The sequence below is a fragment of the Eulemur rufifrons genome, chromosome 9 (assembly GCF_041146395.1).
Source record: "Eulemur rufifrons isolate Redbay chromosome 9, OSU_ERuf_1, whole genome shotgun sequence".
In the NCBI taxonomy this organism is placed as follows: domain Eukaryota; kingdom Metazoa; phylum Chordata; class Mammalia; order Primates; family Lemuridae; genus Eulemur; species Eulemur rufifrons.
Window position 1 is genome coordinate 44,850,667 of NC_090991.1, and position 24,994 is coordinate 44,875,660.

The window sequence follows — 24,994 nt, forward strand, 5'->3', positions numbered from 1 at the left end:
TTCCAACATCAGTTGGTATCATGTGTAGAGATAGGAGACAAGGAGTCGAGATTAATGTGTGGGGGCTTTCAGGGAATAACATCACTGTGCTTTGTACTTAGACCGTCCCTTCCCCCATCTTTCTTGGGACGGGAACCTGGACTGTTTCTCTGATTACGGAAGTGGGTACACTGGCCATGCTGGGCCTTTAGAACTGCAGGTGCCAAGCTCTTGGGGGTGCTTTTGAAACAGGACTTGCAGAATACTGCAAATATTTATTGCTGTGTGGCCACAAGCAAGTAGCTAAACCTCTGTGGGACTCAGTATCCTTCTCTGTACAGGAGGGAAGGAGTTACGTGACATAATGCTTGCAAAACACCTACTGTGTGTCAAGCACTGCCACCAGTGCTTTATTAAAAGGATTTGTTCTGTAAAATTTGGGTTCGGTCAAAATGCCACACTCAAGGATCCAGAAGGCCACACTCAGGCTAGGCTCCCTTCCGCTAAGCCAGTGTTCACACAAGAGTGTGTCTGCATTCAAGATGGTGAATCCATTCTTGGGCGAACCCCAAGCCTGTGAATTGACCTTGTAGACACTGTCCAGCCTTGATCGTTTAGGACACAGAGAATCTCTGTGTATTTAACAGGTGATACTCACCTGGGGCCTCTTCTGCAGTTTGCTAAATTTAGCCTCATCACTATTTTCTTAGTAAAAATAACTTCACCAAGGAGGACTTTACAGTTTACATAGTGTTTAGATTTTTAAAAATCGACTTCATAGTGTTTTCACGTGCTGTATTGTATCTGAAATAGAGTGGGAGAGGTACAAGTGTGGGTGGATTTAAAATAAAAATGGACCCAAATTCAGTCCTATGGGAACACATTATGATACATGATGTCTTTATTGCCTGATCAGAAACCTTCAAAGCCTTCAAGCCTTATTCTTTTTACAATTGCTGAGTGAGAAATGAATTATTCAAAGACCAGGGGTGAAGGTTTGCCTAAACTCTATAGTTGGGGACCTGAGGCTGCAAGTTCATTTCTGAGGATCCATCAGCCCTGCTCAGGGTCAGAAGTCCATCCTTGGCCCTGACAGTAGGGTGGAGAGCATGCTGAGTCTAGAATGCTGAGTGCCACCACCCTCTTTCTCAGGGTCAGCTTCCTTCTGCATCCCAGTAAATGCCATCTCATCGGGAAAAGGGCTCAGGAGCAGAGGGGCTGGGCATGAGCCCATGGATGTGGCATTTTGCCCAGGGCACAGCCTTATCTAAGGAGGCAGGATCTGTGTGGGCTGGGAGGGGGCAAGGATGGTGCTGGGGGCCTCAGCCTCCTCAGGTGCCCACCTAGCACCATTTCCTGCATTGTTTTTGGGAAACCACTACTTCCTGACCAGACTCAAGCTGGTCTTTAAATCCCAGCAAGTCTAAGCCAGTGGTTCTCAACCCTGGCTTCACATTAGAACCATCTAGGGAGCTTTAAAAACATTTAGATATCTAGAACCCAGTCCCTAGAGCCTAGAGCATGTCATGGCCTTGACATCACCTGGAAGCTTATTAGAGAAACAGACCCTCAGGCCCCACCCCAGAGCAACATCAGACTCTCTGGGCTGGGAGCACAGTGGCTCAAAGGCCGTCATGGTGTGGTGGATTGTATTTTCCCAAAGTGGTTGCTACAACAGATCCCCTCTCTCATGCCTTCCTCATGTCTCAGATAATGGGATCTATTTTTTTCTCCCCTTAAATCTGGGTGGTCTGGTGATTACAATGGAAATGACATTGGGTAACTTTGAAGGCTACTTCAAAAAAGGCAATGAAGCTTCTGCCTGTCTCTTAAGACACTCGCTCTTAGAGCCCGGCTGTCATGCTGTGAGGAAGACCAGGCCTCATGAAGATTCTGTGCAAAGCTGTTCTAGTGACAACCTTAGCTGAAGTCCCAGTGGACACTAATTGCTAAGCAAGTGAGCAGGGAAGCCTTTGAAATGACAGTCACTGTCTGACTCCAACTGCCTGGGAGATCCTGAGTGAGAACCACCCTGCTGAGCCCAGCCAACCCCCAAGCTGTCAGAAATAATCACAATATGATTGTCATTGTTTAAGCTACTAAGTCTTGGGGTAGCTACATGTCAATAGATAACTGGAGCACATGGTCCCACTCTGTTTCCTTGCTAGATGGTAGTTTTGGGATGAGCATCTGACCCAATTTTGGCCAATGAGACATGAGGTAAAGTATGCTGGGGTTGCTTCTGGGAAAGTTGTCTTTGTTCCTAAGAAAGACATAGAGGAAGAGAGAGTCCTTCTCTTTCTTCTGATGATATTACATCTTGATATGATACCGGGTATTGCTGTCGTCACCTTGCTACCAACCCGAGGATACAGGCAGTGAAACTCCACCTTCCTCCCTCTTCCCTCTCTCCCTCCTGCCACTGCCTGCCATTTGCACTCTATTATGTATAAATCTTTTTCTTCCTTGGAGTCCCCCAACTGTCTGATCTCTTAGCTAAATTCAACATTGTTTGGGGTGTTGTCTGGGTGCCCTTGGCCAGAGGCATGGGCAGGGTCCATCGCTTGAGCTTGGTTGGGTTGTGCCGGTAAAATCTACAGCCTTTAGAGTTGGGGACAGAGCCTGGAGATGATTTTATCCACCGCTCCATTATAAAAATTAAAAAACCGAAGTCCTCAGGGCTTCTGGGAATGCACAGACGGTGCAACAGTGCCCTGGTGGGGACTCAGGCCTGGGAACCAGCAGGGCAGAGGGCCCTTGCAAATACCCAAGGACAAGGGCACCCAGGCAGAAAATCTTAGCCCCAAAGCTGATGGACAGGGAGTCCTGGCTTCACACACCAGAAAGCTGAGGCAGGTCCAGGAAGGTGTGACCTGTCCAAAGTCCAGAACAGAGGTCTAGGATCCCAGCAAAGGGGTGTGAGAATCCAGAGGCCTTAGCTCTGCTGGAACCAAGGACCTGAGGCCCCCAAGCACCTGTCCTGGGATACGCGGATCCTGAAGGGGTAACTACACGCTTTTCATCAGCGCATCTGTGTACCTGGAACCCAGGTAGCAAGGGCAGCCACCTCTCAGGGGGAACTGCCAACAGACTCTGTGCCCATTAGGCAGATGGTCTGAGCCAGTCGGGCCGCTGGCAAGGAGCACAGCCCAGGTGCCGATTTGCCCAGGCCTTAGGTGGAATGCTGTTTCCCCAGGTCCTCTCCCTCTATCCTATTATGATGTTTAGTTTTATGTGTCAACTTGGCTGGGCCACAGTGCCCAGATGTTTGGTCAAACATTTTTCTGGCTGTTTCTGTGAAGGTGTTCTTTGGATGAGACTAACCTTGAAATCAGTGGACCTTGAGCAAAGCAGACTGTCCGCCATAACGTGGGTGGCCTCGCCCAGTGCTGTGAAGGAATGGAACACACACTGACGTCCCCTGAGCACGAAGGATGCCGGCCTCCCCATCAGGCTGTGGTTGGACTCACCAAGCCTCCACAATTGTGGGAGCTAATTCCTTAAAACAAATATTTCTATATAAATACATCCTGTAGGTTTTGTTTAGAAGGGAGAATTACCCAAATATTAAAGGGGGATCCCCCCATGTTGTCCTCTGGGGGCATCACTGCTAAGCCTGTGGCACATGTGGGTTTGTCCCCAACTCTCCCCCTCAGCTCTGTGTGCAGCTCTGATAACAGACTATTTCTTCATAGGTCATCTTGTGGTGCTGGGGGTAGGGGGATGTCACTGACCCACCCACGGGGCAAGAAGAAGGATGGAGAATTCCAGATGGAAGGGAACCAATGTCAGAATTGTTTGCTCTTTTCTTTTTTAAATTTTTTTTTTTTTTTTTTTTTTTTTTTTTTTTGTAGAGAGGGAGTCTCACTATGTTGCCCAGGCTGGTCTCAAACTCAAATGATCCTCCCACCTCGGCCTCCTGAAGTGCTGGGATTACAGGCGTGAGCCTCCGTACCCAGCCAGAATTGTTCCCTTCTAAAGGCTGGTAACCCCAAGTCATTTTATTCCATAATTCATGACATTTTGGTTTATTAGTCTATTCCTCCCATTTCTTGAGGGTGAAAAAAATGGGAGCCCCCTAAGGTATTTTTTTACAGTGCTTGAGGAGAGAAAAGACCAGAAAGTGTACTGAGGAAGAGACCCTAATTTATGACTTCTGAGTTGAATTTATACTCTTTAATGCTGGATATAAATCTTTTGATTGAGGTGAAGCTGCAAATAGTCCCCCATTCTGAGATGAACGTGCAGACAGAAAGGAAACCGTAACGGTGGTGCAATTAGTGACACATTCACCCATGCCCCAGGAGTGGGGAAAATGGCCCAGAACCTGTTCCTAAGATACGTGAAACCGCGTGTTCCCAGGGTAAGAGCTCCTTCATTAGCAGCTCAGCATCCGGGCCGGTAAAGGCCAAGCCTAATGATGTCACAGTCAACAATCAGTTTGTATTTAAGAGTGGATTCTATTTTTCCCATGTGCACAAAAACAAGCCTGGTGCAGTGACAGAGAAAGAGTGTTTTAGAGAGAGAGAAAAGTGCATCTTAGGAGCTAATTACATCGACAAGAATTGGAGTAGAGCACATCTAAACACTTGTCTGGTTTGGAAATGCTACCTAATTTTCTCCAAGCATGCTAACCAATTCCTTTGCTTTGGGGCGGAACATGGTTCAGTATTATTCTGTAAACAGGAACCAAACAGTACAATCAAAGGGCGCTGGTGGAGGAGGAAGTTGGGCTTTTGCGGTTGCTATCGGTTTATAGGCAAGGGTTGAAAGGTCATATACAAATGCAGTCTAGAGCTTTCTACGTGCGACTGAAGCATCAGAGTTGTGGGGACGTGGGGAGTGGGCTGGGAAACAGTTCAGGTCAAGCCCCTCAGAGTAGAAGGGGGTTGCCCAAGAATCCTTGGTGAGTTGGTGGCTGAACTGGGACCGGAAATGGCTTCTCTTCTCTTTCCCTTCTACCGTGCTGGAATAGTCCAGCTATTAATACAAAACAGCCTGCCAGGTATGGGCTGAATCGTGTCCTCCCCTAAATGCATACGTTGAAGCTCCCTTGTAAGCAGGGACGGTATCCCATGGCCGGAAACGGTGCTTGGTAATACGAACTCAGACCAGCCCAATTCTAAAAATCTCGTTGTCAGAATCACTTCTTTCGGTTAAGGCATGTTATCAAAGGGCCATGCTATTAAGACCTCTTCAGCCATTAACGCCTCTGTGACTTTATCAGTGTGGCCTTTTTCCACTCTCAACCCCATGGGGCCCAGGGCCCAGGGCAGCTGGGAGGAGAGGAGGAAGGGTTTACAGCCCCCACTGGGGAGGGCGGAGCACAGGCAGGTGTGTTGTATGGAGGGACGTGGGTGACAAAAAAAGGATAAAGGATTTCAGAAGGAACACTGCTTGCTTGACGTTTTTGAGCCAGCCAGACCTCCACATCAGCGTCACCCTTAGGCCCCACGGCGCAGATCACGAACGTGAGGCCCAGGCCAGGTGGCAAGTGCACGAGTCCTGCTGCGTCTGTGTAACGAACTTGGCATCTCAGAGCTGGCCTTAGCCTGAGGCCAGGAAGCTGGGAGCGCAGGAACAATATACAGCGGGTCACGGGGGCAGGGGACAGCAGCTGGCTTCCTAGAGCCGCTGCCGTGATTGGCACTCCAGGGGTGGGGCTTCACCCGTGCTCTCAGCCAATCAGCTCGCCCGCCCGCCCCAGGCTCCCACGCCCGCCACGGGGCATCGGCAGCGGGAGCAGCGGGAGCGGCCGGGCGGGTGGCAAGAGCGGGGCTCGGCTGCCGGGGCTGTGGGCCACAGGCGTGGGGCTCCGGCCGGCCAGGGAGAGCGGTCCAGGGCGGGAGGCGGCCGAGGCTCAGCAGGGTGAAGACGACATCTGGTCGTAGTCGGGGCACTTGAGCAAGGCCGGGTAGTTGCTGTTCATCTGCAGGGAGGCGTCGCTGGAGATGTCGGAGGGGCTGCGGCCCCGGACCCAGGCGTCCGGGTGCAGGAACTGGCCAGAGTAGTCGGAGCAGTTGCTCAGCCGAGGGCGGTAGAAGCCAGGGTGAGGCCTGTACATGTCCTCGGCGGTGTACCTCTTCATGAACAGGTACACAGACATCACGCCGGCACTCTACAGCGAGGAGAAAGCAGGGAGAGCTCACCGCCCGGGCCTGCCTTAACTGCTCCGGCTGGGGTCTGTGGGGCTGGGGTCGTCTGGGGTGGGACATGGAAGTGGGGACAGGAGTGGGCCCTGGGGACGTCCCGGGTGCAGGAGACCTGGAAAGGTAAGAGCGCGACAGCTTCTGGGATGAAGCAGGGAAGTAGAGTGGGTGGCCCAGGATGCTTGTGGAGTGATTCCCTCCTCCTGGCTCAGCTTCCCCACCCCCCAGCCTGTCCTGGCTCAGTGGGCCAAGGGGATTCACCTCTGTCAAAAGGAAAGAGATGGCAGAGAAGGCAAACGACCATCCGTATTTGTAGTTGAAATAGGTCTCTGGGTCCTTAGTCCTGTTGAGCACCTCGTCGTTGATGCTGGAGATGTACAGCACGAGGCCCACCACGAGAGAGAGGCCTGGGTGGGACAGGGGAGCAGAGGGGACTCTCAGCACAGAGGCCCAGGGAGTTGGCTGACGCGGCATCACCTCCCCTCACGGTTCAGGAGCAAAGCCGCCTGCCTTGGGGTGACGATGCATTTGTTCTGGAGCTCAAGGGAGAGCAGGCGTCTCCTCCTGAGGACCCTGCTTAGACCAGCACTTTCTGGATAGCAGATGGCTGCAGGTAAGGAAGTGCCCTGTCCAACTTCCCTCCTCGGCCATGGGCCACGCTCAGTGGTTCTCACCCAGCTGTCCACACCCTTCACACAGACGTGCCTGAGCGCCAGCCCCGTACATGCTGACTCACCCTGCCTGGGCTGGGAACCCGGCACTGTGTTTTCTTAAAGCTACCCAGGGGACACTAATGTGAACCGGGGGTGTGAACCACTGAGCTGGCAAGTGGCTTTCACTACACTGAAGAGTAAAATAGGTCCCCTCAGCAGGGGTAGCCAAGGTCCCCAACCTCTGTCTCCAGCTGTACACATCACTGTGGAGTCTGCCAATATGGCCCGTGGGCTGTGTGGCCCACCTGACCACAGGGTGTGGTCTGAGATCTTTAGGCAGGGGAGAGAAAGAGAGTTTGTCCAGATGTTGGCAAGCCTTCAACCAGGAGGCCAGGGGGCCCAAACTCCTGCTGCCACTGTGCCAATGACTGCCTCAGGCTCATCAATTAGTAACTAATTGAATCAAGACATAATTAATTACTCTGTTTTGAGCTGTTCAGGTTTAATTCCATTTGCATTATTTTATGAAACTGAGGCATACTGAACGGTGAATGTTAAAGGAAAACAGGTGTGATTGAAGCCTTCCTTGGTATTTAACTCATGTTGGAATCACTGCTGGCCCAAATGAACCCTCTTTATTATCATTAAAACAATTGCACATGGCCCAGTTCAACCCTGCATTCTGATCCTGTAGCCCACTGCTGCACAACCCCAGGTGTCTCAAAGCTCCTAGATAGCCTTGGCTGTTGTGAAGCTCACAGTAGGAAAAAGAGCTTAACCTTGGGTCTGTGACTTGGGACTAGGTAGAAATATCGCCACGCAAAGGTTGGGCTAATGACATTGCATGTGCTTCTTAGATACGTTTGGTTTGGTGGATGGAAGAGTGGAAGGATGGATTAGTAGATGGAAGAGTGGATGGAAGACAGATCAGCGGTAGATTGAAAATGGATGGACAGATGGATGGCAGGAAGAGTGGGTAGGTGTGTGAATGGATGGATGGATGGAAGGAGAAAGAACAGCTCTTGGACATCAGGCATTCTGCCACCTGGTTCCCAGGCTATGTTAACATGAAATTTTGGGGAAAGGATCCTAAAGTGACTTAGGAATCAAGTGACAATCAGAATGGCTGGTGCCCAATGGCTGTTTTCCTTTCCTTCCATCCATCCACCCACCCACCTATCTATCCATCAGTTATTCACTCACTGACCCATCTTCCATCCAAGCATCTCCTTCTCAGGGTCCCCTCCCCAATCAACCAGTCCAAGGCACCTAAAATACATGCCCTGAGAGTCACTCCTTTGGCCTGAGTCATTATCTCCAAAAGAAAAGGTGTCCATGAAAACTCGCAGGTCACAGTGGAGGGGAGAAAGAGCCTACCTTTATTTACCTCGTTCCTTCCCCTTCTCACTCACACTCCTGTGAGAAATCTCATCCCTGTCCGTGGACTCTCTCCTACTCCCTAGGCTGGTGTCTCCCAGATCTCTGTCTTTGATCCCAGACACTCCCATAAGCCCCAGACCTGACCTCTAGCAGCCTCCTGGACACCGTCTCCCAGGTGTCACATGGACACCTCCAACTCAGCATTTCTCACACTAAACTCAAGATCTTTGCCCCAAATCTGTTCCTTCTCCTGTGGTCCCTCGATTAATGATGTGATGTGCCACCCACCTCGTGCCCAGGCAAGAAATTTGCCCTCACCTTGCCACTTTGCTTGAAGCCTAGTCCTGGTCCTGTTGTGTTTACCTCCCAAATGTCACTGGAGCTCTCTCATTTCTCTCTCTCCACTGTCATACCCCTGTTTGTTCCACCATCACCTCTCTCCTGTACTGGAGTCACCTCCTGCCTAGTCTCCCTGCCTCCTGTCTTGCTTCCCTCCCTCCCTCCCTCAACTCCCCAGGGGGTCATGCTAAAATCCAGACCTGGTCATGTCATTCCCTGGCTTAAAATCTTCTATCTGTAAGATGACCTTGGATGCCTTCCCCAGGCTCTCCTCATGCCCACCACGATGAGTGATGAGCATGCTTGGTCCCCCCCTCAATGTCTCATCCTCCCCCTTCTCTCCAAGGTCCTTCCACCCCCCACCCCCAGCCTCGAATCTTTGCCTGATCCCCTACTCATCCTTTAGCTCACCTCCTCCCGGTGGTCTTCCCTCCCAGCCCTTGGTCTGAGTTTCAGCCACTGCTCCTGCCCCACCGCAGGCTGCAGATGACCATCACAGCCCTTGTCACACTGGGCTCCTGTGGACAGGAAATACCTGTCCACTTGTTTGTATCTCCCACTGCACTTAGCTTTTGTGGGCAGTGATGCCACACACAGAATAAGGCCTGGAAGATATCATGAATGAATGAATGAATGGAAAGAAGAATGAATGAAGTACAATGTGGTGTCAGTCCGGGAAGACAGGTTGGTGTTGAAGGGGCCTGGGAGGGCCCAGGGTGTGGTGTGCGTGTGCGACTGGAGAGTGAAGGGGACGGTTGGAGTCTCCTGAGGACAGCTGGGGGCTGGGGGTAGGGGGTGAAGAAGCCACTATTCCAAAGGCTGATTGTGTTTATTGTTCATGCAAAAATATGAAGACATAGCCCCTCTGACACAGGAATACTCATTATCAGTGGGAACTATTGAAGAACAGGAATTGACAGTAGGAAAATGTGTGCTCTCTTTGATTCTAACTGATGCTATTTGCTTCTGTGACTATGCTTGCTTTTAGTTGTTTGATATGAAGAACAGGAATTGATAGTAGGAAAATGTGTGCTCTCTTTGATTCTAACTGATGCTATTCGCTCCTGTGACTATGCTTGCTTGTAGTTGTTTGATAAATATAGTTAATCAGAATGAAAAACAGGTATAAGAGCAAAGGTAACTCCATGATAGGCTAGGCTTCCTGGATGTGACAAGCTAACAGCCTAGTTCTGCTTCTGTATATATGGCTTGCTGGCTTGGTGCTTAGCGTAAGTGGAGCCGTGGCAGGCTTCACTAAAGTAAAGGAAAACAAGGCCCCGGGGAGGTAACCGCAAGTTACTTCCTGATAAAGGGCTGGAGAGCCCAGGGGCCCTCCAACCAACTAAGTAGATAAGAAGGGCAAGACATGATCAGCGCATGAACGGCTTGTGCAGGGCGTGTGTTCCCAGTATGGCTTGTAACCAAAAACTAGAAGGTATGCAACAACAGCCCCCCTCCCTCGTCGGAGACCCTCCTCTTCCCCTAAATGACGTTAACTACAACTGGCGCCAGCTCGAAAAGCCCGCAGCTTAGAGTCAACCAATCAGGAGCCAACGCGATCAGCCACTTCTAAAAGAACAAATAAACTAAAGGGGGATGGAGTGCAGACCAGTATGTTGAGTGCAGACTAGTGTGTCCAGTGCAGACTAGTGTGTCCAGTGCAGACTAGTGTGTCGTGTGCAGACTAGTATGTCGTGTGCAGACTAGTGTGTCCAGTGCAGACTAGTGTGTCGTGTGCAGACTAACGTGTCGTGTGCAGACTAACGTGTCGTATGAAAACTAGCATACAGAAAAGTATAAAAGCTTAACATTTACCCCAGGGCGGGGTCCTAGTTCGTGGAGAGGCCACTGCGTTGGTGCTCTGGGACTTGGACCTTAGCTCGAACTAGCCAATAAACTCCTTTGCCTTTTTGCAGCCTTAATGACTCTGCCTCTCTGTTCCTGGGGCCAAGGGGAACCGGCGCTAACATTTTAGGGGCTCGTCTGGGATCCCGAAACCCCTGGAACAGAATCGGGATCCGAGGAGGAGTTGGAGCTCTGAGAATCCATACAGTGCAGGTAACTGGGCCCTGGGAAGTGACCGGCAGAAGGCCTAGGTGGATGCGCTGGTGGGTCACCGGTCAGGAGTGAAGGGAGACGTCCCTCGCCCCTCGTAGATTTCCATTTCTCTTTTGGTTTCCGAAGAGTAGGAGGCACCCGAGAGAGATAAGTCCAGGGCCACTCAGTGGAAATTCTATTTGGGAAAGGGAAACCAAGTGGATCCGTTTGAAATGGAAGTCTAAGCGGAGTAGCTGGCTAAAATTTCTGTTGATTTCTGTTGTTCCTTTGATTCTCTGTTTTTTCCAAAGAGTGGGAGGCACCCGAGAGGGGCAAGTCCGGGACCACTCAGTGGAAATTCTGGTTCTATTTGTCTGAGTTTTAGATGGTTAACATAGGACAGGTCTAGTATTGTCTGTTTGTGCCTTTGTGGATTTCTTTCGAGTGATATTGGCCAATTTTTTTTTTTTTTTGGGAGAAAGACCAAGAAATGAGTCCGGACTCTTAGGTCAGGTGTGTGATTGGAATTAATGTTTACTGTGTGGAGTGTCTGTAAGTGCAACTAATGGTGAATGAGATTCGTGGGTGAGTCTGCTGAGCCGAGGTGCTGCTGAGTGGAACAGCTCAATAGCTTGTCCTTTTTCTATGGCCCTCTCAATCTCTGGATTTGCAATCTCCTGGTTACAGGTTGTCCTTTGGGGGCTTCCTTCCCTGTTGGCACTACTGCTTGGTATTGGCTTGTACGTTGTGACCCCTCAATCTTGGGAACCTCTAAAAAAGACTGCCTTCACACTTCTCTACTGGCTCTTGGTGGGACTCCTTGTGTGGCTGCAAACTGCCCCCCCCTTTCTAGTGGCTTTATGTCGTTTGGTGTCTTTTGAACGTCTTTATTGCCCCCTTTTGATTAATAACCCTTTTTCTCCTCACATGACTCAGGAGGAAGGGGCGTCCTCTGAGGCCCCACTGCAGAAAGAAATAAGACTAAAACAGGGTCTGACCAAGGCCAAGACCTGCTGCCCATTTTGTGCAGGGAACCAGAAAAAACCAGTGAGCAACAAGGGCGGGCAGCAGGAACTCGCCAGTGACACCAGATCAGCTGGTGGCACCAAATCAGACCAACTAACGGTGTCTGTTTCCTTGTAGGAGTGCTGCGCGGGTATGGGACAGACACCATCGACTCCCCTGTCCATTTTTGTGGGCCATTTTAAGGATGTTAGGGAAAGGGCGCACAGCCTTTCCCTAAAAGTAAAGAAAAAGAAATTCATCACCCTTTGCGAGGCAGAGTGGCCGACCTTTGGGGTGGGATGGCCACGGGAAGGGGCATTTGATGCTGAGCTTATTGAGAAGATAAAAGGGGTAGTCTTTGGTCATCATGGCCATCCGGACCAAGCCCCCTATATTATAGTCTGGCAGGACTTGGTCCAGGATCCGCCACCTTGGCTAAAGACCCTCCTGCCTGCATCGAGGAAGAAGACACAAGCCCTAGTTACCAAAGAGGTAAAGAAAAGTGGGGTGCAGGACCCGCAGCCCACGAGATCACCTGTGCTGTCAGACTCTAATCTATATCCAGCTTTAATAGACCTAGAGTGGCATACACCCCCACCTTATAATCCTAGAGTGGCCCAAGCGGCCCAGGCAGCTCCGGCGGCTCCTGCCGCCCAGGGGAGGACGGGACCTCCGACGGGGGGAGGGGGGGGCCGGCTTATGGCACTAGACAACGGCCTGGACAAACTCCAGGTCTGCAACCCGTGAGGGCGCTTCCCTTGAGGGCCATGGGACCCCCGGGAGTGGACGGGGAGCAGGCGTATCAGTACTGGCCCTTCTCCACCAGTGATCTTTATAATTGGAAATCTCAAAATGCGAATTTTTCTGAAAATCCAAGAGATCTAATAAACCTTTTAGATTCGGTCCTTTTCACTCATCAGCCCACATGGGACGACTGCCAACAGTTGCTTAAGGTTCTTTTTACCACGGAGGAGAGGGAGCGAATCCAGGGAGAGGCACGAAAGTTAGTCCCTGGAGAGGACGGCAGACCCACCATCAACCCTCGAGTCATCGACCAGACCTTTCCCCTTGAATGGCTGCCCTGGGATTACAATGAGGCTGAAGGTAGGGAGCGTCTCCGGGTCTACCGCCAGACTCTAATGGCCGGTCTCAGGGCGGCGGCACGGAAGCCGACCAATTTGGCTAAGGTAGGGGATGTTCAGCAGGGGCCCGAGGAAAGTCCAGCGGCTTATCTAGAGAGGATTTATCTAGGGAGGCTTTCAGACAGTACACCCCCATAGATCCTACGGCAGGAGAGAGCAAGGCGGCAGTAATGATGGCTTTTGTTAACCAGGCAGCCCCAGACATTAGGTGTAAGGTGCAGAAAATAGAGAGGTTAAGTGAGAAAACTCTGAGGGACCTGCTGGAAGTGGCAGAAAAAGTCTATAACAATAGGGAAACGCCGGAAGGGAAGTTAGAGAGAATGAGACAGGAAGATAGAAAGTTCCAGGTGGGTGAGGCATGTAAAGCAAATAAGGAGATGGCCAAGATCCTACTTGCAGCCACGGGAGGGGGTCAGTTAGGGGCAAATAGCTGAGAACGACCTCGGAGGGAGAGGCTAGGCAAGGATCAGTGCGCCCACTGCAAGGAGCATGGACACTGGGATAGGAACTGCCCCCCAAAGAAAGGGGGACATGGGTTTGGACCCTCTGGAAAGGTTATGGTGCTGGGGCAGGATGAAGACAAATAGGGGAGACGGGGTTCGGTGCCCCTCCCTGAGCCCAGGGTAACTTTGCGAGGGAACCCAGTTAGCTTCCTGGTGGACACGGGGGCAGAATACTCGGTGATTACCAAAACTACTGGAAAACTATCCAATAAGACTAGCTGGGTGCAGGGGGCGACTGGAACTAAGCCCTACCAATGGACCATGCAACGAAAGTTAGACTTAAGCTCAGGGCAAGTGAGTCATGCTTTCGTGGTCATTCCAGAATGCCCCACCCCGTTATTAGGAAGAGACATACTCACAAAATTAAAGGCCTGTATCTACTTTGAAGAAGAAGGAATAATAATAACTGATGACAAAGGCAACCTTATCAGTAGCCCCCGGGTAACTCAGGTCCTGACCCTGGCTCAGGCAGACGAGTACCGACTGTATCAGCCCATGAAGATCAACCAGGAAAGGGAAATGGGCTACTGGCTTCACAAGTTTCCTGAAGCCTGGGCTGAGACAGGGGGAGCAAGATGGGCAAAGCATCGGCTGCCTCTCTATATTGAACTGAAACCAGGAGCCGAACCAGTCCGGGTCAGGCAGTATCCCATGCCCCAAGAGGCCAAAATGGGCATAACACCCCACATTTGAAGGCTTCTAGATGCCGGAATCCTCCGAAAGTACCAGTCAGCTTGGAACACTCCTTTGTTGCCAGTGAGAAAACCGGGTGGGAAAGATTATCGGCCTATGTAGGACCTCAGGGAGGTCAACGCGTGGGTCCTAGACATCCACCCTACGGTTCCCAACCCTTATACCCTGCTAAGCTCCCTTCCCCCGACACAAACCTGGTATACCGTTTTGGATTTAAAGGATGCTTTCTTCAGTTTGGCAGTAGCCCCGCGCAGCCAGGAAATATTTGCCTTTGAATGGCAAGATGAAGAGAGGGGAATCCAGGGGCAGCTGACATGGACGAGGCTGCCTCAAGGGTTTAAGAACTCACCCACCTTGTTCAACGAGGCCCTTCATGACGACTTGGGTGAGTACCGTACCAACCACCCGGAGGTGACCTTGCTGCAGTATGTAGATGATCTGCTGCTAGCTGCCCCGACCCCACAGACCTGCTTAGAGGGCACCAAGGACCTGCTTAGTGTGCTAGGTGAACGGGGATACCGGGCCAGTGCTAAGAAGGCCCAGATTTGCAAGGAAGAAGTCACCTATCTAGGGTATAAAATAAAAGGAGGTCAGAGATGGCTGACCGAGGCAGTGAAACAGACTGTGTTAGGGATACCCACTCCGACCTCATGTCGAGAAGTACGAGAGTTCCTGGGGTCAGTGGGGTACTGCCGCCTCTGGATCCCGGGTTTTGCAGAAAAAGCTCAGCCCTTACATGAAGGATGTAAATCAAGTCAGGCATGGGAATGGACTGTGCAAATGGAGGGCACCTTCCGAGCCCTGAGAACAGCTATGTTACAGGCCCCAGCCCTAGCGCTCCCTGACCTCACAAAGGAGTTCCACCTGTTTATAGATGAGAGAAAGGGAATAGCTAAGGGGGTGCTCACGCAGACACTAGGACCTGGGAGGCGGCCGGTGGCGTACTTGTCCAAAAAGCTAGACCCGGTAGCAGCAGGATGGCTGGCGTGCCTGTGAATCATCGCAGCTACCACTTTGCTGGTCAAAGACGCCGACAAGCTCACCCTGGGTCAGCATTTGCACGCCATAGAGGGGATCTTGAAGCAGCCGCCGGGATGATGGATTACGAACACGAGGCTGACTCACTACCAGGGGCTTCTGTTAGACGCCCCTCGCATCGAGTTCCAGACTCCTGCCATCCTGAACCCAGCCACGCTTCTGCCAGACCCAGTGCCGGCAACGCCTGAACATAGCTGCCTGAGATCTTGGCCGAGACCCAGATGGCCTGGAATGACCTGCAAGACCACCCCCTCGCGAACAGCAACCTGACCTGGTTCACGGATGGGAGCAGCTTCGTCCGGGACGGACACAGGTATGCAGGGGCGGCCATAGTAGATGAGCAAGGCAGGCTTATCTGGGCCACGCGCCTTCCACAGGGGACCTCGGCCCAGAAGGCTGAACTGGTCGCATTGACAAAAGCCCTTCGCCGGGCCCAGGGGAAGAGGCTGACGGTGTATACTGACAGCCGCTATGCCTACGGGACAGTGCACACACACGGAGCCCTCTATAGAGAAAGGGGCTTCATTACAGCAGAAGGCAAAGAGATTAAGCACAAGCCAGAGATATTCCAACTACTAGAAGCCATCCTGTTACCCAAGGCAGTGGCTGTAGTCCATACCCCGGGACACCAGAAGGGGGACTCCCTTGAGGCCAGGGGTAACTGGGCCGTGGATGCTGAGGCAAGAAGGGCTGTGGAGGGACCGGTACTAACCGATGTTCTGCATCTGAGCTTGCCGCCCCCTGGGATGGAGAAGATGCCCCCCAACCAGACTATTCCAGCACGAACATAAAGTGGGCCACAGAAAAACTGCAGGCGGCGCCGAACAAGGATGGCTGCTTCTAAGACGGAGAACATCGCCTGACAGTCCCTGAGACCTTGGGGAACCAGCTACTAGGACACTTGCACCGGACAACGCATCTTGGCAAGAAACAGATGTTACAGCTGCTGGCCATTGTACAACTCAGATTCAAATCACAAGAGAAGACAGCAGAAGACATTGTCAAAAACTGCCGTGTCTGCCAGGTTATGCAGCCGGGGAGGACCAGGGGGACCCATACAGGTACCAGGGAACAGGGGAGGCAACCAGGATTATTTTGGGAAATAGATTTTACAGAGGTAAGACCAGGAAAATATGGGTACAAATACCTACTGGTCATGGTAGACACCTTCTCAGGGTGCGTAGAGGCTTTTCCTACTAAAGGAGAAACTGCTTTAATAGTGGCAAAGAAAATATTAGAAGAAATAGTTCCCAGGCATGGGCTGCCGGAGAGCATAGGGTCTGACAATGGGCCAGCCTTCACAAGTCAAATAAGTCAGGGGCTAGCCTGGGGTCTGGGGACAGATTGGAAATTACATTGTGCATATAATCCCCAGAGCTCTGGGCAGGTAGAAAGAATGAACAGAACCCTAAAGGAGAGTTTGACTAAATTGGTCCTGGAGACTGGCGGGGACTGGGTGACCCTCCTTCCCTTCGCCCTATTCCGAGCCCGGAACACCCCCTATCATGTAGGCCTAACCCCCTTTGAGATTGTATATGGCGCTCCTCCACCTGTAATACCAAAAATGATCTCTGGGTCTCTACCTGAAAACCCTAAAGAAGTGCTGCAGGCTGTACAGGCCCTGGAACGAGTTCAGAGCCAGATCTGGCCTGCCCTCCGAGCCTTTTATCAGGCAGCTCAGCAGGAGGGAGAAGAGGTTGACGGGCATCCCTACCAGCCAGGAGACTGGGTATGGGTAAAACGGCATAATAACAAAATGCTAGAGCCCAGGTGGAAGGGACCTTTTCAGATTATTCTTGTCATCCCCACTGCTCTAAAGGTTGACAGAGTGGTGACTTGGATACACCACTCTCACGTGAGACCTGCCAACAAGGACGAGCAAGAGCAGCAACAAAGTCAGTGGAGGGCCTCATCGGACCCAGAGAATCCACTAAAGACCAGACTGACTCGCGTGGCAACCAGACTGCCGCCGGACCAATGATGGGGACACCTGGAGCGAAGATGCTTGTGGTGACTGTTATAATCAAAACACTTATAGAGAAAATGCTGACTGACCCAAATCCCCATATGCCCCATAGCCTCACCTGGGAGATCAGTAGTCTAGAAACCCATGAAGTCTTTGACACAACTTCAGGAACGGCCCCACTAGACACCTGGTGGCCAGACCTATACTTTAATTTGGAAAAAATTAGCCCTCTAGAAGACATGGAAGGGGGAAAGTGGAGGCAGTACCAAAGGTGAGTGTCCATGAGCATAAATGGGTTTTATGTGTGTCCTGGATTTAGAACAAGAGAGATGAGACGCAAGTGTGGGGGAGTCCTTTCTCATTTCTGTGCAGCCTGGGAGTGTGTAACCACCAATGATGGAGAGAGCAAATGGCAGATAACTCCCCTTTTTATCGAGATGTCTTTTGTCCGGCCATGCACACGAAGACTATATGCCCATGACTGTAACCTAATATGTATAAGGTTTACAGAGAAAGGAAAAAAGGACAGACGGTGGACCTCGGGACTCTCTTGGGGGCTGTTTCTCTATCAGCGCTCACAATTTAGTGCCCTAATACAGATTAGGCTAAAGGTTTTTCCCATTGCGGGCATTGTGGGACCCAATGCAGTGCTGATGGAGAAACAGAACACCCCACGCCCGACGACCCCAAGCCCAACTAGCACCCCACTCTCACCTTCGAAAACTCCGGTAGCAAAAGTGGAAACACAAGTAGCCCCCAGAGCACAGACTCCAGTGGTGAAAATAGGAATACGAGTGGCCCCCAGAGTGGTCCCTTTCCATAAGGAGATCCCCTATGGAAAATGCTGACAGCAGCATATGAGGCCTTGAACCGCTCCGACCCCAACGCTACGGCAGCTTGCTGGTTATGCTATGATATTAGACCCCCTTTCTATGAAGCAGTGGGATTCGCTGCCCCCTTCCATTATTTGGGAGAGGAGACCCCCAGGTCCTGCAAGTGGGACTGCAAGGGCCCAGGGCTAACACTTCAGGTAGTCACCAGGAGTGGAGGCTGCATAGGGAAGGTGCCGCCTAGCCATGCACAGCTTTGTGCCAAAGTCCACCCGGTCGTGAACCAGACTGGAAAAACAAAATGGATCGTTCCGGTGCTCAATGGGTGGTGGATTTGTTCTAAAATAGGCCTGACTCCATGTCTCAGCCTGTCTGTCTTTAATGAGTCTAAAGAATTCTGCATCCAGGTGCTAGTGTTCCCTAAGGTTATTTACCATCAAGAAGATATAATATACGATGCATGGACAAAGGGCACAGAAAGAGCCGGATTGGCTAGAAAAACAAGAGAGCCCTTTACAGCAATAACCTTAGCCACCGTTTTCAGCCTAGGCGCAATAGGAGCTGGGACAGGAATCTCATCCTTAGTGATACAATATAGGGGGTTCGATAGTTTGAGGGCCGCCATAGATGAAGACATAGCCAGAATTGAAAAATCCATCTCTCTTTTAGAAAAGTCCCTAACCTCACTGTCTGAGGTGGTGCTACAGAACCGGAGGGGACTGGACCTCATATTTCTCCAACAGGGAGGGCTCTGTGCGGCCCTTGGGGAAGAGTGCTGTTTCTACGCTGACCATACTGGGATAGTTAGAGACACCATGGCTAAAGTCAGGGAAGGACTGGCAAAGCGGAAACGGGAGCATGAACAAAGAGAAGGATGGTTTGAGTCCTGGTTCAATAGCTCCCCTTGGCTGACTACTTTGCTTTCCACTATATTAGGACCCCTAATTGTGCTCCTGCTCATCCTCACTTTCGGATCATATATTCTAAATAGATTAGTTGCCTTTGTGAAAGAGTGGGTCAATACCATACAATTGATGGTATTGCGGCAGCAATACCAAGAGCTGAGCCGTGATACCTGCTTAAAAATAGAGGAGGTGGAAGACCCCATGTACAAGCAAGAGTGCTCGTAGCTGAAAAAAAAAAGGGGGGGGGGGGAAATGAAGAACAGGAATTGATAGTAGGAAAATGTGTGCTCTCTTTGATTCTAACTGATGCTATTCGCTCCTGTGACTATGCTTGCTTGTAGTTGTTTGATAAATATAGTTAATCAGAATGAAAAACAGGTATAAGAGCAAAGGTAACTCCATGATAGGCTAGGCTTCCTGGATGTGAGAAGCTAACAGCCTAGTTCTGCTTCTGTATATATGGCTTGCTGGCTTGGTGCTTAGCGTAAGTGGAGCCATGGCAGGCTTCACTAAAGTAAAGGAAAACAAAGCCCCAGGGAGGTAACTGCAAGTTACTTCCTGATAAAGGGCTGGAGAGCCCAGGGGCCCTCCAACCAACTAAGTAGATAAGAAGGGCAAGACATGATCAGCGCATGAACGGCTTGTGCAGAGCGTGTGTTCCCAGTATGGCTTGTAACCAAAAACTAGAAGGTATGCAACAACAGCCCCCCTCCCCCGTCAGAGACCCTCCTCTTCCCCTAAATGACTTTAACTACAACTGGCGCCAGCGCAAAAAACCCAAAGCTTAGAGTCAACCAATCAGGAGCCAACTCGATCAGCCACTTCTAAAAGAACAAATAAACTAAAGGGGGATGGAGTGCAGACTAGTGTATCGTGTGCCGACTAGTGTGTCGTGTGCAGACTAACATGTTGTGTGAAAACTAGCATACATAAAAGTATAAAAGCTTAACCTTTACCCCAGGGCGGCATCCTAGTTCGTGGAGAGGCCACTGCATTGGTGCTCTGGGACTTGGACCCTAGCTCGAACTAGCCAATAAACTCCTTTGCCTTTTTGCAGCCTCAATGTCTCTGCCTCTCTGTTCCTGGGGCCAAGGGGAACCGGTTCTAACACTACAATGTATGGGCTGGGCTGGTGGTGTGTTCAGAGAGGAAAGAAGGCTGGGCTCCTCTCCAGCTCTGCCCCAGGTGAGCCTGCCCAGCCTCTCCTCCTCGGGAGCCTCCATTTCTCTTCTAGAAGGTGACGGATGGACCCAGGGTCATCAGAAGTCTCCTCCAGGTCTGACTCAGTTCTGCCCAGGTCACTGGCTCAGCTTGTCCCGTTTCCAGGGCCAGAGGCTGACCCCTGGCCATGACCAGGACTTCCCAGAGCAGACCTGTTTACAGGCTAAATGTCAAAAGTCCGTGAACAGAAAACAACACGACTTACCGGAGAGGATAAAGAAGATGCCGGAGACGAAGGCCAGTATCGTCCTGTGGGGACGGATGTGTCCGATGTTGCTCAGGATAAAGCCGATGAACATGAAGAAGAGGCTGACCAGAGGGAACGGTGTGGCTGAGCGAATCATCTCTAGGTGAGGGGACAAAAGGATGAACCGTCAGCCTGCGGTGGCATTGCTCCCTTCTCATCATCCAGAGCCCAGTGTTCCTGGCAGCGTCTGCCACCAGGTCCTCAGAGCCCCTGCACCAGCTCCCCAGCTCCATCCCCCATTGGGTGGCCTGGGGACCTCCCAGCGCTGGCAGGGCTTTTTTCCCTGGGGGGTGGCTGGAAGGACTGACTTCAAGTGCCAGCATATTCAGGGCCTCTGTCGTTTCCTCCGGGCATAAGCTACTTCCCTCCTGGGAGTCCACACTGCCAGCCAGGATGGCAGCTGCGGAAGGGCCTGGTCACTCCATCTTGCTTCCTCTCCCAGGGGCAGTCACCCTTTCCCTGGGCAAGGGGCTGCTCTGAGTGGCACACGGGACAGTCACTGACCTCTGTCTTCTTCAACTTGTGATTACTTGAGGAGCAGTTCTGTTGTATAATAAAGAATTTATCCGGTCTTTCTCCCTGATTCCTGACAGATAACCTCTCAATTCTTATAATTTCCCAAGTGACAGGAGTGTCTTTGCTATTCATGGTGGGCCCCTCAACCACACCTGAGTTTGTGCTAATGAGGTGACTCAGAATGGGGGCTGGAAAGCCAACCAAGTGATTAGAGGATTGTGGTCTCAGCCATGCGCTACGAGCCTGACCTCTGGGGAGGGCAGGGGCTGGAGACTGAGTTCAACCAATCATGCCCACGTAATGGAACCCAATAAAAACTCTGGACTCCAAAACTCAGTTGAGCTTCCTGGCTGATGAATCCATAAATGTGTTAGGATGTGGCACATCCTGATTCTATGGGGAGAGGACACTACAGCTCTGCACTGGGGACCCTCCCAGACCTTGCCTTATGTGTCTCTTCATTTGGCCAGTCCTGATTTGCATGCTTTATAATAAAACTGTAATGGCAAGTATAGGGGACCTTTCCTGAGTTCTGCAAGTCTTTCCAGCAAATTATTGAACGTGAGGGAGACATGGGAACTCCCACATTTGTGGCCACTTGGTCAGAAGTGCAGGTGGCCTGGGGACCTCTGAACTTGCAGCAGGCATCTGAGGTGAGGGCAGTCTTATTGAAGACCTTACACCTGTGGAGCCTGTGTTAACTGCAGGTGATTAATATCAGAATCGCATTGCGATATTGCAGCCTCACTCTGGGGGCAGAACCAACTCTGGTGAGGTCAGGGCCAAGCAGTCAGTCTCACTGGGGTCCAGAGAGTTCAGTTCCCTGGGTAGGGAAGCCCTCTCGCTTGCCTGGGTCACTATAGCAACCTGTCTCCACCACTGGGAAATTAATGTGCAGGGCGAGCTGCTGAAGCCAGGCCAGCACACCCAGCTGGGCCTAAGGGCATTAGCTCTTGAGAAGTACGCTGGCCACCCTGACTCTTCCCTCTACCCTGCTCCTCTCTCTGCAGCCAGTGGCCCAGGTGCAAAGTTCAAGGCACCTACTTAGAACGTTGACCGTGGACTCGGACGTCAGCTGGGAGTTCATGGGCATCACGTATTCTATGGTGAAGCAGCGTCCCCGCTCCTCACCTGTGGAGACAAGAATCTTTTAATTTCCAGGTCCTTCTTGAACATGGATTTGAAGTTAGTCCATTCAAATGGTGTTTCCAGTTGCATCTAGGATCTTTGAACCACTGTGTCTTTGCACCTGGGCTGGATCTAAACCCTAGGGAGGTCCTGTCCCTGGCTAGTGGCACACAGCAGGGGTGGCAGCATGTCCTGACATCAAATCCTTCCTGGAGAAGCACCTCTGTGAGGATGGACCCAACCACTGGAGTCACATGCAAAGAGGTCGGCTCTGCAAACTCCCCAGACTGACCAAACACCTGGTGCTGTCTCATTGCTTTTGGACAGATGGGGCTGATGATGGCATGTGGCTGACTTAGATTCACCAGTGTGAGCGTCATGGAGCAGAACTCCAAAAGCCTTGTCAACCACTTTGGAAACCAGATCATGGTGACTTCAAACTCGGCTTCAGATTTAAGCAGGGACTGATATCACACAGTCTAGGGCAGTGGGAGAAGAAGTCAGAACTGGATGTCATTCCTGAGGCAGACTCAACAAGTGAGGCCAGGCCTCTAGATCTCCTCCCTGCTAAATACTGCCAGGCACCAACTGCCACCCGATCCCCCAAAGCTCTCCTATCAAGCTGGAGGAAAAAAAAATCGGGGAGAACCAAATCGTGTCTCTTTGCAATGCACAGGAAGGTTATAGGACCCTACCAAGAAAAGCCCTGTGACCACACTGTGGCAGTCCTGGTCAGCCCAGGCTGTGGCCAGTCTTGCACAACTTGGAGATGCTTTTCTTGTACAGGCTGGTCCTGGGCCATGACAAAGGCATAAGGGACAGAGCTCTTGGAGTAAGAACTCCAAGGATTCCAGAGAAGCCTTAGCGAGCAGAAAGGAGGCCCAGACTGACAGGATCAAAAGCTGCACCCTCTGCAGAGCTGCAGGGACCTGCATTTGTGTATTCCCTATGCCGTTTCATGGACAGAAGAACCGAGAAACTGCTAAGTATTTCCCAGCCTGCAAATTAGTGGATGCAAGGAAGTTAAGGAGACTTACTTACTCTCCCCAAGTCTACATTTCCCCATTTGTAAAGTGGAAATAGTAACGAGTCCTGTCTTGCAATGTTGTTTGGAAGATTATATGGGATCAATAGTTCAATGAGCCAAGGCGTGCAAGAGCACTTGAGACCTGTGCAATGTCATTCTCATTCTCATTCTGTGGGAGCAGAGTGTGGGGAAGGCATAGTCACAGTCATCTTCCAGGAGGGAAGCCCTGGGAGGTGAAAGGACACAGCCAATCAGGGCTGAAGCTTGCAGCTGGGTCCTGGTCTCTTCAGGGAGCAGCGCCCAGAGTTTATGGGGATCATTCATGGTGAACTGGCTCCTCCCAGCTTCTCTGGGCCATCTCTTCCCAGGGAAGGATCTCTTGGGGCAGGTGACCCTGGTGTGGGGGTGGGGTGTCCCCAACCCGGGGCATCCTTACCTGCAAGGAAGCAGACCCGCCAGAGGCCTGAGTGCAGGGACATCCTGATCTCCGTGCTCTGGTTCTGAGGCAGGACCACGCCCTCCTCCAGGTACAGCCAGTAGTCGGTGCTGACTGCTATGCCCAGGAGGCCCAGGCCACAGACGGCAAAGACGCTGCTCAGCAGAGTCAGGGCCTTCCTCCCGCAGGCACTCATCTTCACAGTTGGACGCTAGGTGGCCAGAGGCCGTGCTCCCACCAGCACGGAGGGGATCTGGGGGCAGGGAGAGAGGGTGAGCAGCTGGCAGTGGCCACAGCTCTGGGAAGACCAAGATGAGGAGCCAGTAACTAAAGTCAACCCTGTCCGGCTCAACAGATGGATAAAGACCACCAGGCAACTCCCTGGATGTCTCGCCACCATGACACAAGTGCCACCCTCTTCCTCCCCCCTCAGGAACTCACAACTTTCTTGGCATGCCACTGCAAGGGCCCCTTGTCCTCTCTGGAAGTCCCCTTTGCTGGGTACTACTATTCATTCATTCATTCATTCCTCAGTCCATTGTGCCAGACACGGGAGATACAAAAATGAACACGCCACTGTCCTTGCCCTTGAAGAGTTCCCCATCTAGAAGAACAGAGGTGCCCCCAAATGCAGCCAGTGAGAGCTGTGGCTGAGACTTGCCCAGGAAGCAGAGAGGAAGAGTGGAGGAGAGAACTGTGCTGGGTGGGCTTCTCTGTGTTGAGAAGGATTCTGAAGCTCAAACACAGCCTGTGAGAGTAGCGGGCCCCAGAGGGGGAGGTGGGAGCAGCCCTGGGAAGAGGCAGAGGGGCAGGGAGGGCTTCTTGGGGGCAGGTTTCTTCCACATGTGACTCTAGTCAGCTGTAGAACTGGGTCAACAAAAGAAGCCACACCACAGTCCTAGTGCAATGGAATCCACCTAATCCGAAATGGCCCGACCCTTGCCCACACAGCACAACATACTGGCAGGAGCCGGCTCTGGACCAGCCAGAGAGAAGCTGAGTCTATGCCAGCCCAGCCACAAGCTCATCCACTGACGCCCGCCCTAACCCTAACCCTAACCCTACCCTAACCCCTAACCCCAAACCCCAACCCCTAACCCCAAGCCCTAACCCTAACCCCAACCCCAAACCCCCTAAGGGGCCACTGCTGCGTGCAGAGTTCACAAGCTGGGAAGATGTGCAAGGCGGGCGGCATCACAACAGCAGAACCCGGGTCCAAGGAGCGGGTGGCAGGGCAGGCACACAGAGCCCCAGAGAATGGCTGCCGCAGGCTGGTGGGAAGCGGTGGTGATGTTGTAATGACAATGAAGATTTTCATAACAGCTAAGCACTTTCACTTGCACTTGAGGCTCACAAAACCCCAGCATCTGCGAGAGGAAATGGGACTGGAACCCCGAGGATGGTTAGCAGCGACCAAGGAAGCAGAGAACAAAGGGATAAGACTCCTGGAGAACAACAGCCCCGTATGATGCAAAGTGTCTTGAACCGGGCGGGAGCCAAGAAAGCTAGATTTTATACTCGGCCGTGCCACTAAATATCTGCGTAATGTTGGAAATTAGCCTCTCTGCTATGGTTTGGATATGGTTGGTTTGTCCCCACCAGAGCTCATGTTGAAATTTATACCCCCCGCTGTGGCAGTGTTTGGGAGGTGCTGGGCTGTGCTGTTCTGGCGGTCCTGAGTGAGTTCTCACTTCCCGGAGGCTGCATTCATTCAAAGGAATGAATTCCTTCCCATGAGAATGGGTTGTTATAAAGCCAGGATGTCCCTCATGTTTCCTCGGTTCCTTTCTGATCTTCTCT

The 24,994-nt window shown here is 51.7% G+C and overlaps 1 protein-coding gene across 1 annotated transcript; it reads right to left on the minus strand.

Moving 5' to 3' along the window:
• Window positions 1-5,839: 5,839 nt before the first annotated feature.
• On the minus strand, window positions 5,840-23,390 carry CACNG5 (calcium voltage-gated channel auxiliary subunit gamma 5). Its single transcript, XM_069481635.1, has 5 exons — window positions 23,195-23,390; window positions 21,648-21,734; window positions 20,046-20,186; window positions 6,390-6,535; window positions 5,840-6,097 (listed from the first exon to the last, which is right to left on the minus strand). Exons 1-5 carry the CDS (start codon window positions 23,388-23,390, stop codon window positions 5,840-5,842), a joined length of 828 nt encoding a protein of 275 aa, XP_069337736.1.
• Between the last annotated feature and the right edge of the window lie 1,604 nt (window positions 23,391-24,994).

What these genes read in the sequence shown, in the direction of transcription:
- CACNG5 (XM_069481635.1), bottom strand. Translation starts at nt 23,390, where the DNA reads ATGAGTGCCTGCGGGAGGAAGGCCCTGACTCTGCTGAGCAGCGTCTTT. An exon ending in CATCTTCTTTATCCTCTCCG is followed by an intron (nt 6,536 to 20,045) that starts GTAAGTCGTGTT and finishes TGTCCCACCCAG; the next exon opens with GCCTCTCTCTCGTGGTGGGC. An exon ending in TCTCTTTCCTTTTGACAGAG is followed by an intron (nt 6,098 to 6,389) that starts GTGAATCCCCTT and finishes TCCTCGCTGTAG; the next exon opens with AGTGCCGGCGTGATGTCTGT.